The 19055-nt window shown below is 42.1% G+C and overlaps 1 protein-coding gene and 1 long non-coding RNA gene across 2 annotated transcripts; one reads left to right on the forward strand and one right to left on the reverse strand.

Moving 5' to 3' along the window:
• Positions 1–3179: 3179 nt before the first annotated feature.
• ALB (albumin) lies at positions 3180–13964 on the forward strand. Its single transcript, XM_008631941.2, has 15 exons — positions 3180–3320; positions 4056–4116; positions 4935–5067; positions 5924–6138; positions 6740–6872; positions 7045–7142; positions 7888–8017; positions 8915–9129; positions 9255–9387; positions 10649–10746; positions 10906–11044; positions 11697–11920; positions 12442–12574; positions 13490–13546; positions 13780–13964. Exons 1-14 carry the CDS (start codon positions 3236–3238, stop codon positions 13538–13540), a joined length of 1848 nt encoding a protein of 615 aa, XP_008630163.1. The 5' UTR covers positions 3180–3235; the 3' UTR covers positions 13541–13546; positions 13780–13964.
• Positions 13965–17736: 3772 nt separating this feature from the next.
• Positions 17737–19049, reverse strand: LOC108446170. The gene is made up of 2 exons (XR_001861293.1): positions 18410–19049; positions 17737–18302 (listed from the first exon to the last, which is right to left on the reverse strand). It is a non-coding gene; the product is annotated as an uncharacterized LOC108446170 (long non-coding RNA).
• Between the last annotated feature and the right edge of the window lie 6 nt (positions 19050–19055).

Here is a 19055-nt window from a genome sequence, read left to right on the forward strand (position 1 = left end):
AATAGTCATTCTTGTTGATTCAGAAATCCTTATTTAAATGATCGAGAACTCACTAACACTGCAGGTGAGCGGCTGATGCCAGAAGATGAACTGTAAAGTATCAGAACTCATTGATGATATGCCCAGGAGACACATCTGACATGGAATGCTGTTAGCTGCACCTGAGCAGGTCTCTCCCTGTTCTGCCACAGTGATCAAATCCTTTCTGTCTTTATGTTTGCTTGTTTTATGTCAATGAGTCCATCTCTGTTCAAACAAAAGCCGTATATCTGAGATGTTTGACTCGTTCTGCACAGGAGCCAAACATCAGTGATAAGAAAGGCAAACATCATGCACCAGAGCAGGAAAAAAAAGTAATACCTGATACCTGTCCACATGTCCAGGGCTACAGACATTTAGAGCTACAGACATTTATTTAGACGTATACTGATCATTACAGTTACTAAAAAAAATAGCTGCTCACTGTGGCTACTGGCACAGGAATGTCTCTAGGTTTGGTGCGTTTCATGGTCCAGTCCCACAAACAGAACTGTAGGTCTTGAAAAAAACAGAAACAGCAGTAAATAAAATTGAGGGCCACAAAAGTAAAGGATTTCTTGTGTTCTTTGCGTTTTGAGAGATTACTTTGAAAAGGACTTACTTGCCAAAAGGGCTCTGACAGTTGTTCTTATGATATATCACATTTGTTTCTCGAGAGCCTCATGTCATATTAGTACATCTTGCTCCACTTTGTTTCTGCTCTTCCACTTTGCACAGGCTGGTATGATGAAATATTTTTAAATTATGCATCCTTTTTATTTCCAGGTCAATTACTCTTGGAATTACTGTCCTTTGGTTCCACACACCTGGAATAAAACTAGTTATCAACAGTAACTTTAGGCATAAATGAGTGTGAAAATGGATCATCTTAAAATGCCATTGATAAATTCCTTTCTCTAATACCAGGACAATTTTGTTGGAGTGAACTCAACACAGTATGAAAGCATTGAGTAACAGGAAGCTCAGTATAATATTTAATATTGTTAAACAAACATGAGCATTGGAGTTCAGCTCTCAGCAGTTATATGAACCATTGGCATGAAGTACAGGACAGACAACAGAAGATATCTAGAAATAAACATGGACCCTGTATTCCAAACTTACATATTAACTCCAGGGGACCAGGAGTGAGTGTTCTTGCTAACACTGCACAATGCCACAAGGGAAAATTCCAGAGAGCTTTCAAGGTGCCACATTGCATTCGTTGTGCTGTATTTCAGCTTTGCCCTCCCATCCCTTAGCTGTAGTTTTCTGGAGACTTCTTTGGTATGGCCTGAGAGCATCTCAGGAGCTGTTCTAAGACATCATTCACCAATACCACAGTTGTTTACCTACCTTGTGGTTATCCACAAAATACCTGAACATGTGTTTCTGTCCCACTGAATGCTCCCTTAAGATTTGAAAGGACATGGATCTTCTCTGACAGAGGGATATGGTCAGTAAAATAATTACAGACTGAATTAACAGGATCTTTCCTCAGATTTTGTTAGGCTAAAGCAGCACAGGTCTGAAAGGTCCAGATTGTTCATCCTAATTCCCATCATTCTCCAGAAATGTGGGATTTTGCTACAACCACCTGGAAACAATCCCAATGTCTAACATTATGACGTTTCTAACATTGCTTTTCTCCCAACCTAGCTTTCCTGCACCATCCTTCAGTAAGAGTTATCCAAATAACTTTTTAATTCCCAAAATAGAACCTTGTTCATTTAAATCACTAACAGAATGCTGGTTTTTACCTACAGAAATACCAGGAGCAGACTCAGGAAAATGCAAAAATTTTTTGCAACAGCAGCAGCCAGTAGAAATTTCATTGTATCACACTACTCTGTGAACTCATCTCAGTTTTATGTGGTTATTCCTGGAGAACAGAACAGCCTTTCTGAAACACAAGATGCATTGCCTTGGCATTTTCCTGAATGAAAACTGCCTGCAAATATTTTGAGCTTAGACATGTCATTTGCTTTATTTCAAATGTCTTTAAAAACTCACACTCAGAAATAAAAGGAAGTATTATGCATGTACTTATTTATTTAGGCAAATTTCCAGAAAACCGATCATGGAATTGTTCTTGCTATTCCCGTTAGGAATAATACAGAGTTATGGCAAAACTGCCCGCCTGAGGAAGAAAAACAGAGTAGAAAAGGGAACCTTAAGGACTAAGGAAGTGTTTGGAGACCACATACTCAGCTCTACCACGTGGGTGCTCGCAAAGCAAAGAGTTGCAAGGCAGCACACAACCTGCAGTTGTGTGGGTTGACATCCAGACACTGGGGACATAAATTCATTAAAATAAATGATAGTATTTCCCACTGGGATGCTACATCACTTTGCACTCAGCAAGGATTCAACCTTATACTTGCTTGGGATTTTTTGAAGCATCTCTCTAGGTATCCTAGAAAAGTAATTTCACTTTTATTCCATGTCCTGGGGCTCTGTGAAAACTGCACGTTTCTTCCTGTGTCTGATCTCCTAAGTTACTGCCTAATCAATAGGAACTTTTTCTGGGAGGAGAGCGACGCTTAATTAAGACATTACTCTTCGGAGGATGTCAGTACAAATGAGAAATTGTCTGAAATGACAGCTCTTGCACATGTTTACCCATGTGTTTGGCTGTTTTCTGGATATTGGTGAACAGCAGTACCCACAGAAAACCAGAACAGGACCTAACAAATTCAGGTGCTCAAATCAGCCCTAGATGTCTAGATTAGCCATCTCATCTTAACAAAGTGATTTAAAATTAAAATTCTCTAATGTCAAGTGGACTGAGTCCTATCTGAGTGAGTTGTTACTATACAATACCAACATGCATTGCTTTTGAACAAATACTAGCAAAATAAAGGCTATAGAATTAGCCCTGATGACTTTTTTGTCTGATGCCTTGAACTCCTTGTTTGTCATTTGATAAGGAAATTTACGCAAAACTTTTATCTTTTTTGGGTGCTGGAAGGTTCAACCTCTTCAGGACAAAAAGGCCCAGAGTAACAACACAGAATAAATAACTAATATCAAATTAATTTTTGGCAAGGGCAGCTGAAGTTTTGTAATCTTCTTCAGGCCAAATGGAAATCTACAAATGCCAGCTTGAGGGTTAATATTTTACAAGCATGGGTAGTGAAGGGTATATAAGCAAATTCTCTTCTTTCAATCTTCCTAGCATTTTTGAGCAATTTTGCTCACATCATAACCTGAAACCATGAAGTGGTTAGCATTAATTTCATTTCTTTTTCTCCTAAGTTCTGCCAGATCCAGGAATCTGCAAAGAACTGCACGAGATGCAGGTAAGAAAGGACTAATTAGTTCTCTTGGAAGTCTTTGTTCTATCAATTTAACGTTTTAAATACAGTTTCACAATTTGTGGGAGCCTGATCCATATTGAACAGAAAAATATTATTGACTTGAAACTAAATGAAGAGACAATGGGGAGATGGGTAGGACGCTCAGGACAACTTAACTGGGCGAGTGAGTGTGGTGCCATCCCTCTGCAACGTCTATGTGGTGCATGAACAGATGTTAATGACTCAGGATCTGTTCCTTTCCAACATGGAAAAAGCAGGTGCACTGTGCTTTTGGAAGTTCTGTCTTTTGACAAGCTAGTAACTTAGTGTTCCCAAGAAGAATGTTTGCTCTAATCAAGCAGCAGCCACATTGCTTTATTTGCAGTGTTTGGTGGTGGTGGTTACTCAAAGGACACATTTGCTAACCCTGGATAGTAAGTCCCAGCAGTCTTTTTGAACATCTGAATTAAGTAGCTGCTTACAGAGTTAAATATTGTATTAGAATTATGAAAATCATATGCTTGTGTTCCTTCAAAAAGACAAGCAAACATAAGAGTTGGGTATCTGCAGACAAACGAACAAGAAAGAGTTCAAATTCTTACGCTCTTAAGTATAAGAGTTGGGTGAATGCTGAACCCTTGTGAAAATCTGGCCCTTGGTGCCCAGAATGTATTTTTCGGGGTCCAGCACAGACGGTGTGACAGTGAGCGTCACTTGTCCCTTTGTTTGTCTTCCTAGACCACAAGAGTCCGATTGCCCACCGCTTCAAAGACTTGAAGGAGGAGACATTTAAGGCAGTGTAAGTGAACATTCAGCTTCCAGCTTCTGATTGTTTTTCTGTCTCTCTTGATATTGTACCGAAAAGGGAAAGTAAGACACACTGTATGGGCTCACAAGGAGTGTGTATGTCTCACTGAAACATTGAGTTAGCCCCTTACTGTTACTGTGCAAAACCTAGAAATATTTTAAGGCCTGCAAATGTCACAATGACTTTATTGCTCTCTGGAAAAAAAAATTCCTTGCAAGCCTTGTGAAAAGGACTCTGGTTCCTTCTCTGAAAATAAAATAGGCATGAGGAATACAGGTTTGATATCCTTAGAATGAAATTATGCTGCATTGAGACATTGCCAGAAAAAAACACAAACAAACTACCAACCTCAAAAAACAAACCTGTAGCAGGTTTTCTGAGACAATTCAGTGGTTTTCATTTGAAACTGGTTTTGGGAAAGACAGAGGGCCCTGACAGACACATAAGTACTGAGAGAAGGCAGCCTGAAGATCTCAGTGACCAAATCCAGCTTAGGTTATGGCATTTATGAGTTTGCTGGTAAAAGTGACAGAAAACTCCAATCACAGTCTTTTCTGGTTTTTTTCTAATTTATTATGCAAGGCTTCTTTTATTGGGAAGGTAAAAAGGTTATTGGGAAGGTTAAAAACATGTTCAGAAAGGAGGTGAGAAGAAGACAGATGTGGGATCTGGCACTATGCTCTGCATGGTGTTCTAGTTAGCCTTTGTGCATGTCATTTGAACAAACAAGTTTAATTCAGAAGCACGTTTGAAAATATTGCCTGGTATGTTTCTCATTTTCATATTCCAAACTGTGCTTTGTGTTTCAGTACCATGATCACGTTTGCCCAGTACCTCCAGAGATGTTCCTACGAGGGGCTGTCTAAGCTGGTGAAGGATGTTGTTGATTTGGCACACAAGTGTGTGGCCAATGAGGATGCTCCCGAGTGCTCAAAAGCACTGGTAGGCAGTGAATCCTTCAGTATTGTATTTCTCTTCGCTCTGTGCAGCTGCCAGGATCACCCTCCTTGAGGACTTATACCTGAACCTTTCGGGTGTGGCTATTGTCACTGGCCAATGCTCAGATTTTAGTGCTTAGAGAACTTGTTTTTGTCAGGTTCTAAAACTGTGCCGTTGAGAAATGCCTAGATGATCCATGGAGCCATATATTGGAGACCAAACACCACGCTTTGGCACATTCAACTTAGTTAGCATTGCCTGAAAATAAACGTTAGCATTTTGTACAAAACCCCAGCTGTAACGTAGAGGCCTAATTCTAGGTATTAAAGTGACCCAAGCGTGTGGATTTCCACACTGGGGTGATTTGAAAAGGTGTGTGTGCTAATTTAAGGCACTTAGTTTATGAGGGTTTGAAAAAATTCTTCTAAAATCAGGTAACAAAAGAAGTTTGCAGGTATTTAGGATCCCTGAATGTCTAACAGGTTCAGCTAGACATTAGTTCTCCCTAAAGACTTCCCAAACTGCTCATCAAGTAGAATTCCAAATCCTACTTCAATTAATCTGAAAATTCAGTTTAGTCAAATTATAAGTAAAAGGAGAGTATCTCTGTCTTGCAGAGAGTATTTCAAATTATAAATTTTTTTTCAGTAAAGCATTGGAACCATTTTGATATCGGACTACATAAAATAAAACTTTATAAAATTATGTGAAAAGCAGTAGATTATTTTGATTTATGGTCTAAATCTTGCTCAGTAAAAATATATTTACTATTCAGCCTGGGTTTTCTTTTGCAGATAAATAGACAATACATTCCACTGTCTATAAACACTAATTCTGACCCCTGGCACCTCCCTTACAGCCCTCCATTTTCCTGGATGAAATCTGCCAAGTTGACAAGCTCCGCGACTCATATGGTGACATGGCTGACTGCTGTGGTAAAGCTGATCCCGAAAGAAATCAGTGCTTCCTGTCCTTCAAAGTTCACCAACCAGACTTCATTCCACCATACCAGAGACCAGCTGCTGATGTGATATGCAACAAGTACAAGGACGAACGGGTGTCACTCCTGGGACAGTAAGGAAAACAGCCACTTCTACTTTCTTATCCTGATCACATTTTCTCATTTCATGCAAGAGCAGGTTTTTGCATTTGAAACAGGGGTTAAAGATCACATTTCATAAATCTTGGATGACTTTTCTTCCCCAAACCTGCTGAAAACTCACCGTGTCTCCAGTACTGATTTAATAACCTACTTGCTCCAGCTTCCCACTACCATAGGTGTAATTGGCAAGAATGAAGAAAGATAACAGTAAGAAGAATAAAAATTGGCAATAAAATCTTGGCGAAAGGGCCATAGATGTATTTTTCACTCTGAAAATCAGAATTTTCCAGTATTGGACAATACATTTTAAAAAACCAGCTATACATCAAACCAGATGGCTGACAACATCAGGAGCTCACCCTTCACTCACAGTTACTGAGTCCTGCCTTGGGAAGAGTGAGATTTAGCAGAGCATTTCCTATCAGTAGGCATTATGTTTTGAAAGTAGATTACTAAATTAGATTTCTAAAGTAGATTTCTAAACTAGGAAAAAGTTAGAGAAGCTGCAAGAGGTTTAAGGCCATTTGCTATTGTCACTGGAACGTGGAACTTACGCTTTCCTTTTCCTTCTAGTTTCATCTATACTGTTGCAAGAAGAAACCCCTTCTTGCATGCCCCAGCGATCCTGGGTCTGGCTGCTGAGTATGAAAATGCACTTAAAAGCTGTTGCCCAGAGAGTGATATTGGTGCTTGCTTGGATGCAAAGGTACAGCAAATTTGTCCCTGTGGATGAACACTAAGCAACTGAGTGAGAAACAGGCAGAATTCTCCTGTCTATGCAAATCTTTGCATGAAGAACTTGAAGAGACAGGTCAGAATTAATTGTATCCCTTGGATGTAATCAGTTTAATGTGATAATGTGTGTCCTGTTACCGCAGGCAGTTGTCATCAAGGAAAGAGCCAAGCTTATAGGAGTGAAGCAGCAGCATGGATGTCGAATCCTCGACAAGTATGGTGAGAGGACTTTCCAAGCAAGGTAAGTTCCAATCACGTTTTTGGATGAAATGTAGGCTTGTCAACCTGTGAGTGAGACCTAGGAAAAAGCTCAGCTGTGAGAGTTGCAGAGCAATGAAACCATCTCTGGAACCAGTCCAGAAGATGTAGAATTAACTGTTGGAGTGTCACTCGGAACCAGAGATTACAGTGTGTTCCAATGCCAACAGCTTTCAGTGATGGACACATACACAGTCAGCAAAGTAAGGTGCTAGTTTGAACCTTAAGCCAACCAAAAAGTCAGATTTGGCAGAATCACAGTTGTTAAAACATTTGTTTGTAAGATAAAGAAAAGCTTTAACAATTAATAAGTGGATCATCTGTCTGGGCACTGAGAGGTGCTTTCATTCTGTGGCCAGTCTGATACACTAACATTGACTAGGACTATCTTATAGATGTAGTCAGCTTTGATTTAAAGGTATAATCAGGACTATATCTATCTGTGCCAAGTAATCTGGAGTGCTTTCCAGTCGCTCAAGAGTGATCGGGAATTCTAGAGTGTGAGTTTTACAGTTCAGGCAGAACAGAAGAACCACAAATTTGTTCCTTTCTGGCTTTACTGGTGTAGATGTTGATGCCCTTTTTTTTCAGCCACCAGAAATAAGTTGAGAAGAATGAGTATTTTCTTGAAACAATCCTGATCTACCATATCATGTGTTAATGACTTACAAGGTTTCTGTTCCCTACAGTGCTTTAAAACAAGTGTCTTTTTCTCCTTTTCTACCCAGTAAACTTGTTCGTATGAGCCAGAAATACCCCCAGGCTCCATTTCCAGAACTTGTTAAGATGGTCCATGATGTGAAGGATGTCTACAAAGAGTGCTGTGAAGGGGACATGGTAGAATGTGTGGATGACTGGGTAAGCTCACTCACTATTTTAAACAATGTTTGCATATTTGAAAAATGTTTAGAGAGATAGTAATTTGTGCAGCTGCTCATTCACAGTCCAGGGAACTTAAACTTGTACTCAGCCCTGCTGGAAGGTTCCTCAAGCACTGAAAAGCTCAGGATCAGCACAGCTGACTGTTACTGGCAGTAGGTTTCAGCACAGCTCTGGATATAGCCCTGTCTGATCATGAGGACAAGGAGCTGTTGCTTACAGTCTACCAAGTGTGTTTGGCTGAAATCAGAACACTTAGCAGGGAGGTTGTTTGATGGTATTTATTCACTTCAACTCAATCATAAATAAAGCAAAAGAAAGGAGAGGCAAAAAGGCTGCAGTTTTTTCTCCTGTCCTGTCGAGTGTACTGCCATTAATCCAGCTTTCCTGTAGTGCCAATGAATGCTAGAGAACAGATTAACAAACCTCTGCAATAGTGAGATGATTTCAATATTGCCTGGCTGACTGAAACTTGGACACACTTGTTGAGCCAGCTGGTTCCAGTGCTCTGGGGTTTTATCATGTTTTGTCCTCTTTCAGACCTGGGCATCTTATCAGGACTGACAAGATCCATCAGACATCCCTGTGACAGAGCACTCAGTGATGTGCCCTGGCTTTCCAGAGTTTGTATTCTCAGAGTTTCTAGGATCAGGGAGGGAACCATTCACCCTGCACACCGTGTTCAGCACACACAGGGCATGCTCATGCCCCAGTTATTTCTCTTTGTATGAAGGCAGCATTTTTTTTCGCAAAGCGCTAAGTAAATAGGTGACGTGAGTGAAAAGGAAAGAGTCTGAAGTGGAGAGAGCAGATCAATTAATCTGTCTTTAAATTATAATTTCATAGCTTGTCTGATACTATGTTTTAATTTTACAGTCAGAGCTCGTGACCTCTTTGTGCTCTAAACAAGATATTTTCTCAAGTAAAATCAAGCCTTGCTGCGAGAAGCCAGTAGTGGAACGGACCAGGTGCATCATAGAGGCAGATTTTGATGACAAACCTGACAATCTTCCCTCTCTAGTTGAAAAATACATTCAAGATAAGGAAGTGTGTAAAAGCTATGAGCCAAACCATGATGCATTCCTGTCAGAGTAAGTAGTACCAACAGCATTCCAAGCTCATTGTCCACCTGAGGAAATGTCCTTGTTATTACTGCACTGTGCTTGATGAAAGCAGCACATTATTCAGGAGCTCTGTCTGCTCACGTGCCTTTCAGGTTTGTTTATGAATATTCACGAAGACACCCCGAGTTCTCCACACAGCTGATTATGAGGATTACTAAGGGATATGAAACACTCCTGGATAAGTGCTGCAAGACAGACAACCCTGCTGAGTGCTACGGAAACGCTGTAGGTGCAAAGCTTTGTTTGCAGATGACTAGAATGCTTGATTGGTACCTGTCATGAAAGAATTGGGTTGAGAAGCTCCTACAGAAGAGCAGACAGAAAGCTTTTGGAGAGAGTAATCCCAAGGGAAGTTAATGTCCTGGTGGAAGATGAAGCAGTCCATGGCCCATGGCAAGGATACAGGGTTATCTCAGATCACAGAGTAATTTCATTGGTCACATTACAGTATTTCAGTGAGACTAGTCTCACTCAGCTGTCTGATGCCTCTGTATCTCAGAAGTGGTTCTGCTTGTCCTGAGGCTGACAATTAATAGCTCAGTTATACTCTGAGCTCCACTGCCTACATTGAGTATGGCTGCTCATGGATTGTGATGGGAATGTGCATGGCCAGCACATAAGAGACCCCTCAACTTAAGTCTGATCTGCAACTCAGTCACACACAAGACACAGCATAAGTTGAGTCCCTGAAAGCTTTGGCCAAGAGATGTTCCCCCTCATGGATGATAGTAATTTGAAATATTTACTTGATTTAAACAAATAAACATAAACCCCCACTGTTTAGAAAGTAAGTCCAACAGGTAATTAATTTAAATTAAATTTTTAAAATGTGGCTGCCTTTTTCAAGGAAATTTCTGTTAGAACTTAAGACCCACAAGGGAGTCAAATCCTGCCTACACCATCCTGGCTATACGGAAGTGATCAACTTTGCAAAATGAGCATTTTGTAGTTAAGAGGTTTAGAAGAGATCAAAAGTTACATTTGTATGACTGTAACTGATGCCTTGGAGTGGCTACCTGGAAACAGAGGCTAGACAAGATTATGAGAATAAAAGCAGGTATTTATTTGATGGGCCTTCAAAGGTACACCTTGGGAGTCAAAAGCCTCCGAGGGGCTCCACCCAAGATGGACGCTGGGTTGCAGGTTTTTCACACTTTTATAAGTTTGGTCCATTTGCATATCAGGGTTAATTCTCCAATTATAATTTCAGGTAGTGATGTCATTATCCCCAGTTTGCTCCCCCTGTCAGAGGCTTTAGTTTACATATTTTGGGGCCTGGGACAGCAAGGTGTCCTTGAAGTGCAAACCTAGAGAGGGTTTTTTATGTCCAACCAGCATGAGAGGACAGTAGCTGACAGGCTGTATGAAGTTTCAGAGTTACATACTAAGCAGTACAGGATTTGAAAAATATAAAAGTTAAAACCTAAGGCATCGTTAACAGCAAGTCCTGCTCTAATATTACTAATAAGTTTGTACTTGTTTCCAGCAAGAGGACCTGAACAAGCATATCAAGGAAACTGAGGATGTTGTGAAGACAAACTGTGAGCTGTTCAATACCCATGGCGAGGCAGACTTCCTTAAAGGGTGAGCAGCTCATGATAAATATTCTGGAGTGTAATGAATTACACTGGCTGCTTTGGGCAGATTGATTTGATCTTCACTTCTGTTTTCCCTTCAGTGGGCCAGATGTGCTCACATTTGAAGAATGCTCTACTAACAGTCATTTTAATTTGTCTTTGTCAGAATTCTGGTCCGCTACACTAAGAAAATGCCTCAGGTATCAACTGACACCTTGCTTGAAATTGGGAAGAAAATGACAGCCGTTGGCAACAAGTGCTGCAGTCTTCCTGAGGAGAAACGCATGTCTTGTTCTGAGCACTATGTGAGTACACAGATTTATTCTTCTCCCTTCTTCTCTTTGAGATTTTTCCCGTTTGCAAAAATACTGAATTCTGGCGAGATAGCAAACACAGTGATTTTTCATAAACACCATGGTAAGCATCTGCCTAACAGAATTCCCAGTCTGTTCATTTTTTAATGGATGTGGAGCCTAAATAGCTATCTGATGGTAGCTTGTGAAAATTTTAGTTAAACTTTGCTTTCCCTCAGAAAGCAAAAGTAAGTTCATAGAATCATAGAATCAGGAATCATAGAACCATAGAATGGCCTGGGTTGGAAGGAACCTTAAAGATCATCCAGTGCCAACAGCCTGCCATGGGCAGGGACACCTTCCACTGGACCAGGTTGCCCAGAACTCCATGATTGAGACTGTGGCAGGTAGCATTTGGAAAAGCTAAGCAGTGTCTTGAAACCTTCAAACCTACTGATTGTAGCCCAATGCCCAGACTGTTTGCAGATGAAGAAATGCCTTAGTCCAGGAAAACCTATTTATTTTAAATTTCAAACATATGCCATTTCCCAGCAGGTGTTAGATCCAATAGCTCCCACTTCCAGCTGTGCTCTCGTAACACAAACATCACCTAGTTCCTGTGGTTTTGGGAAGATGTAACTCACCTTTGCCCTTTTCTTTTCAGCTGAGCATCATCATTGAAGATATGTGCAAGAGGCAGGAGAGCACCCCTATCAATGACCAGGTTTCACAGTGCTGCAACGAACTCTACTCTTACAGGAGACCATGTTTCACTGCCATGGGTGTAGATACCAAATATGTGCCTCCACCATTTGACCCCATGATGTTCAATTTTGATGAGAAAATGTGCAGTGCTCCTCCTGCTGAGCGCGAAGAAGGGCAGCTGAAGTAAGCTCCAAGAAATACCTTGTAGGAAAGCTTTTGAAGTGTAGCACTTATGGGGGTGCAGAAGGAAGCTACAGACACTCTGTTTTGTCATCTGACTGGGGCTTCACTAGTGACAGAGAAAACCAGTTGGAACTATGTGTTTGCACTGACCTGGTCAGCATATAACATCATGTAGTTTGGAAGAGGAAAAATAGGATTTTTTTCTTCACGTAAAATCACTCTCTTAACTGACCAGTTTCATGTAGGCCCGCTGCCTGTGCAAGTCTTGAGATGTACTTAACTAAGACAACATACAGATCATTTCTCTAAGTTTTTCCCCACCTGTAACTGAGTTAACACAAAGCAAACAGATGGTTGTGTTAGACTGGAAGTTAGGAGTCACCAACAGGCACAGGCTCATCTAGGCATGACAAAAAAAACCCTCATAAATGAGCTGTGCCTGGGGGGGAATGGTGTCTTGTAAACTGGGGAATCCAACTACAGCAGGCAACGTTAACTGTGTCTTGTGGCTTTGTTTTCAGATTGCTCGTCAACCTCATCAAGCGCAAGCCCCAGATGACAGAAGAACAACTAAAGACAATTGCTGGGGGTTTCACTGCCATGATGGAAAAGTGCTGCAAGCAGTCAGATATTGATGCGTGCCTTGGGGAAGAGGTACTTTCTATCTCCTTTTTTAAAAGAAACAAAACAAAAAACCACACACACACACAAAAAAAACCCAAACCAAAAAAAAAACCAAACCACGTATACAGGAACCTGGAAACTGTGCACTAGAAGTGGTTCTGCAAACTGCTATGACACTTGTCTGTGTGCCCTTAAAATAAATGTGCAGAGCTTAATGTACATCTTGGCTGCACAGATGATAGTCACTGAACAATTTCACGTAGAGAGGTTGTTCTGGAGGTAATTTAGGCAAACCACATGCTCAAAGCACATCTAAATCCTAGATTAGATGAAGTTCTTCAGGGCCTTGTCAGAAGAGCCAAGTATCTACAAGCCACAGTTGAAAAATACCCATGTGCAGAATTTAAACTTTATCTCTAGCATACATAAACTTCTTTTTGTGCTACAGATCCTTACAGAACTCTTGGATTACCAGTAAAATGTGCATCTGGATCAATTCTCAGAACTGCCTAGCAATTAGATATATTGAGAGTTCAGCTGATCATGTCACAGAAAAAGTTTATCTAGAGCCATATTGCATTGCCAGGTTTCCAGTAGCAACCTCATTATAATGTAGTAGAACTATTACTAATATCTTAAACTGCTTATTAATTGAATTATTTTTTATTTATATCTGAAGTATTGCATAGGTAAATATATTGAGAAAACTTAGGAAAGAATTATTTTGTCTCTAATCCATTCCAAAAGTTTCTTTTCTACTTTGGCAAAATTGAAAGATACCCAACATCCAGGGGCACATGGGTTCTAGGGTCAGGAAGTACCATTAGAATTATCATTTGAACCATAATTCAGGCACGAGTTTAAGTTTCTAACAGTTCCTTCTCAAGCACAAGCTACTTTGCTCCTTAGTTGCTCTCTCACAACTGTCTGTGTTCCTTTTCCTAGGGTGCTGCCCTAATAGTCCAGAGCAGAGCCACATTGGGAATTGGTGCTTAACCTAAGGTAGGTTACTGCAGTAATGCACATTTGTCCGTCAGTCTGTCTGCCCCTCCCTGCCCACCCTTCTTCCATCCACTTAACTTCTTCATCCCCGAAAAGCATCCAGCTTCCCTTTAACCACCACCTCTGCTTTCCCTAATATTTTATCATCTGCCACTGCACAGGGCACAAAAAGTTGAAGTACTACCAGTATGCTGCCATTTTACAGAATACTCCCTTTTGTCTCTCCAATCTAGGTTGCCAGTGGGAAAAATATGAAGAAAAAAACCCTTCCATGTAACTTCTCCCACCCCTTACCCCTTTTCCTTTGGTACTGAATGAATATTTCATGAATCTTCGGTGTTTTGTCAAACTATGTGCTTTTCAATTCCTTTACTTAAAAAAAAAAAAAAGAATAATAAATAAAGGCTTTATAAAATTGCACCTGTCCTTGTCTGCTAGTCACTACCATAAGGCAAAGCTCTGTAGTGCTCCCTACACCAAATGGCTACTCTAAGTAGAATATATGGGCAAAGAGTCTATATTTCAGATTTTTTTCCTGTTTATTGCTCTTGGAAAGTTTGTATGAAAGAATATGAAAGATGGTGAGACGTTTATCTAGACTTTAACACCCTTGATTTTAGGTTGATTTTAGGCTTTACTTCAGCCATTGTAATTGCATATTAAGAAAGGTTTCAAAAGTACTGTTCGATCTCAGTAAGATGACTAGCAAGGCGCTCTTCTACAAAAAAAGATTATTTTTAAACCAGCCACAAATCAAGCATCTCTTCATTTGCAAAGAGTTGCAAATAGCCCTGCTTTAAGACACTTTTAATGTCTTAATTAGTTTTTTAAAAAATGTTTTAAATTTTCTTCTGAAAAGCTCACCACCTAAATCATGCCCTTCACTCCAGGTAACTCCCCAGAGAGACATTTCCCGGTCCTATGCCACCAAAGCAGTGCTATTTTCTAGGACATATTTCATTTCATTACACAAACCCCCCCAGTCTTGACTTCAACAGAGCCCCTTGCACTGTTAGAAGGGCCCTTGTGTAACGAGGCATTTCACAAGGGCAGGTTTCTTGGCCTTAAGAAGCTTTGTGCCTGTGGTTCCTGAACCAGGAGTACTCTACAGGCTGTGGGATGAAATATTCAGAGATACTGGGTCGAAACTTGAACAGAAAGACTCACCAATCTTGTTACACTTGAAAGATTTGAACATTCAGCCACTATAAGTCACGGCTACATATTGGTTTAGAGAGTTGATGTGGCCAAGAGGCACTCACAAACATCAAGATTCCAAGTTTTGTGAATTTGAGGAGCAATACTTAGCAGTTACAGTTGAACTTTTTCCCTTAGTTTAAAGGAACACAAACTTCTTATAAAGACCATTCCCATATCTAATTCATGCAAAAGTCTGACAGTCATTCCCTGCAGCTAAAACCAACCTGCTCTTGGAGCAGTGAGGCCGTAGCTAATTAGTACAAGTTAAGCCTATTGGAAGGGTTTTGGGGAAGATTCTGAGGCACAGAATTTGGGCCCACAAATCTGTCTGTAGGTTTTCTCATTAGATTTCCAGCTGATCCCCACAGCATTCCACATCACAGTTTTTACATGTGCCTGTTCCTTTCCTGTCACAACTGGTGTGGCTTTTCAATTGACCAAATCCAAATGCAAAGCAGGTTAAGGATTCCATCCATTAAGCTTTAGTAATTGAAAATGTGTTTATAATTCTTGTGGCTGTCATTTTGCTGTCTCCAGAGAGAGACAGAATTAATAGAGAAATTATTTCCAGGCTGCATTTATCATTTATTGATGCGGAAAAGAGGAATGTGTCAAGAGAATAAAATTGAGTCAAATGCCAATATACCAAAAATTTGTGAAAACAATTGATTTTGCTGGATCCCACTCCCATTGCTACAATCCATAGGCACTCATGTGTTTCCCTTGCACGTCACAGTGTCTTTCAGTTGGCATAAAGACAGACCTGTGCAGTCAAGCCGCAGCCCTTAAAGCAGCATCTCAAGCCTTAGTGTTGACACAGTTTTGAAAATCACTTCCCAAGAGCTCTCGGTCCCATGCTGATCAACATTGCTTCTATTCCCAGGGCTCTCTTTTGGGCTGGGGCTTTCCACGGCTGATATTTGTTGCCCACCTGGGACTCTCTTTTGGGCTGGGAATAGAAGCAGTGTTGATCAGCATGGGACCAAGAGCTTTCCACGGCTGATATTTGTTGCCCACCTGGGTTAGTTTCTAATGAACTGAACTTCCTTTTTCTCTTGTAGAGTCTGCGTTGAGAAGGAGAAGGACCAAGCACCATCTGCAGCCGTACCCAAGACTGGCACAAAGTGTTCTTGAACCACTTCAGCGTTCCCTGAAGAGGTAGGGAAGCCTCTCCCTGGTTCCCTGGAGCTTGTTTAATCTCTGCTGCCCGTGGGCAGAGAGAGCCAGTTCCCTGCCTTGCCCACAGGTGCTGAGCAAGCAGGTCACTGCAACCCAGGCTTGCCTCGTGCTGAGATAACGCGTTTGGACAGGCAGCCCCAGGGGTTCACTTGGCCAGGCCACCACGCCTCCGGGGGCCAGATAAGCCGAGGACAGGTTGTAAATGTCACCCTTTGTACTCTGTCATGTCCAGTTCAGTTGCAATCGGCCTGCGGTGGGATTTGGAACAGAGATAAAAGCAGGAGTGCCCTGCTTAGGAGGCTAAGGGGATGGCGAGTCAGAGAGCGTTTAAACTTGAGGAATTTCTTTCTTCTTCCATCCCAGGTGTTGTAGGTTCATTTCATGCTCTTAAATGATCTGGCAGGTAGGGTTTGCCTCCCAAAAAAGGGCACGCGGTGTCGGTAACAAGCACATACGCAGCAGCCTCTACAGACATCGCTCCTTTAAAGCTTTCACATTCGAAACTGGGCTGCAGATTCCCCTCCCAATAGCCAGAGCCCCCCAGGATCAATTATTAATTCCTTCCTCCTTCTTAGAGGGTAATAACGACGTCGTTCCAGACTCTCCAGAAAGACATTCATTGCACGAGCACAGAAAGCAGAAGAGCCTCTCCTCACCTGAGGCAGGACAAGGCTGTATTCAAGGAAACCGTTTCACTGTGGTGTGAAGGGAAGCATCCTACAGCACAGAAGCAGACACCCAGTTCTCTTGCTCGAGGCCTGCTGGCACCAACACCACTCTCTGAACTAGACTGGGGCTTCAGCTCCCAAACAGAGGGGTCAGTCCTCCAAGTCCAAAGCAGGGATCAATTTTCTCTATTTTTTGTACTATCAAAAATGTTTGTTACAGAAGAGGTGGCCTCTGAGGCAGCCCATAGGTCCTAGAGTTACTGGAATGCTTCTTTTCTACTCCGTGGGATAAGTGTGTTTTGCTTTTGCCGTGGCTCTGGAATTAAAAGGCAGAGAAGGAGTAGGGCAGGGTGGAAATGTGAGTAGGGAAACTCACAGGGTACAACTCTGTCCTCATGTCTCAGGGGTGACCAAATTGCACTTCAGAGAGAACCTGGACATCCCACACAGACGAGTCCTCCTGGGACACTTGGCAGGTGATTCCCAACACTGGGACCACGCCAAGCACCCGCTGCACTTCCCCCCCCACGTGCCAGTGGCACCCAAGGCGAATCCAACACGTCCTCGCGAGCCCGGAGGCAGCCGGGATGGAGGGAAGCGCTGCCAGAAAAGCAGTGAGGAAGGAAAGGTGTTGCTTTCCCAGCCCCGTGGCTCGGGTCCCCTGTGCCAGCACGCTCACACCACCTCAGGGGACAATCCCAGGACAAGGACTCCAGGAGATCGGAGCTGCCGTGGTACTGCCAGAGGTTATCCTGTCCCCTGTGCCAGCACGCTCACACCACCTCAGGGGACAATCCCAGGACAAGGACTCCAGGAAAAGCCGTCACGTTCCAGCAGAACGACAGACCACACAGAGCACCTCAGAGTGACTGAAAACAAGGGAGAAAACAGACATGGACGGACTTTTTTGTTCCCCGAGGTGAAAAGAATTGGAGTGGGATTCTTTTGAGCGAGATAATTATGGTCTGGATTACACCCTGTGCAGCTTTTCAACGTCCCCCAGCCAAAGGATGGCTGGGGAACAAGAGAATTGCCAAAAATTGCCTGGTTTGCATGAGACAAGTCACACTCTGTGTGGATAGTCCATACATTTATAAAGCCTTTTAAAACCATCAGGCTCTGGACTACAGGTAGAGTCAGAAAAGAGGTTAAGAGATGCACTTTTGGCAAAATACATCCACTCAGGAAATCATCTCCAGGTCCAACAGAAGTTCCTAAGCGATTCTGATACAACTGGTTGCTGGCAGGGGCTGAAAAGAGCAATTCCTGCCATCAGACTCCCCAGCACAGCCAAGGAATCACAGAATCAGCAGCAGCAATGAAGTGGACAACTTGGATTTCCTTCCTGCATTGCCTCCAGGCCTCACACTCCAGAAAGGATTTGTTGAGTAGACAGGTAACGAGCTTTTATCCACCACATCCCTGCCACACCTTGGGTTTTGAGGCACAGAGTCTGCGAGTGTCACGCTGCCCCGAGTGATCTGAAGGGAAAACCTTCCCTCTCTCCAGAAGCTCCCAAGGAGACGCTGGAAGCCAAGCAGAAACCCCTGCTTGTCTCAGTGAGCCTCGAGCTGTTACACTCCAGCCGAAGGAGTGGATTAGGCTGGATCTGAGCCAAACTGCCACAGAATGCACAGTAAATTCCCTGTATTCCAGCAAGAGGAGCTGAGCACTGTTCCAGCTCAGAGCACATGCAATCCCATTCACACCTGTACAGGAAGGCAGAGAACTGGTGTTGATTTTTGAGCTAAATATTTGCAGAAAAGGCTCAAATGTGTTGTATGAAAGTGAGTTTTCTTAGGCAATCTGCAATTACCTATTTGAATCACATGGAAAAGCTGAAATGGTTTTGGCTTTCCATGGAAAATTCACATATTCAACCACAAAGCAATTCCTGGAAGATGAGGAGGACAGGAATCAGGGTTTGCAATGGAAGCTGAACAAAGCAAACCTGCAAAAATGAACCAGACTTTCTTTGTAGCCTTTTTAGCATGGAAAACAATACTTATCTCCTTTGATTTTCAAATCCCTGCATTGCAACTTGTTGGTCTTCCTTAGCAGAGAATTATTCCTCATTTTCCAAGAGATCGCTTCTGTAAATTTAAACCAAGCACTCAGCCAGGGATGTTGGTTTCACAGGGCCATAAAAGAGCACTAAAACAAGACATATTCCAAAACACATGTTCAGATAAAGTCCAGCCATCTTTCTTTCATTACATTTCCATGTAAAAACACAAACACAAACCATGTTTTCCTTAAAAAGCAGTTTGTAAAGTTCCAACATGTCTCTTAAACATGGCATCCCAGTGCTGAAATGAACCATGTCAGATATGAAGGTACTTGAAGGTACAAACCAGCTGCAGGTTTGTGTAGCTGCATTTGGCATGCCATGAGCACAGCTCAGCAGAGCACCGTGCTCCAGTGTCAGGGCACCAGCACCACTCCTGCTGGCCTCCGTGGTG

This window comes from Corvus brachyrhynchos, unplaced genomic scaffold, assembly GCF_000691975.1.
Source record: "Corvus brachyrhynchos isolate BGI_N302 unplaced genomic scaffold, ASM69197v1 scaffold764, whole genome shotgun sequence".
In the NCBI taxonomy this organism is placed as follows: domain Eukaryota; kingdom Metazoa; phylum Chordata; class Aves; order Passeriformes; family Corvidae; genus Corvus; species Corvus brachyrhynchos.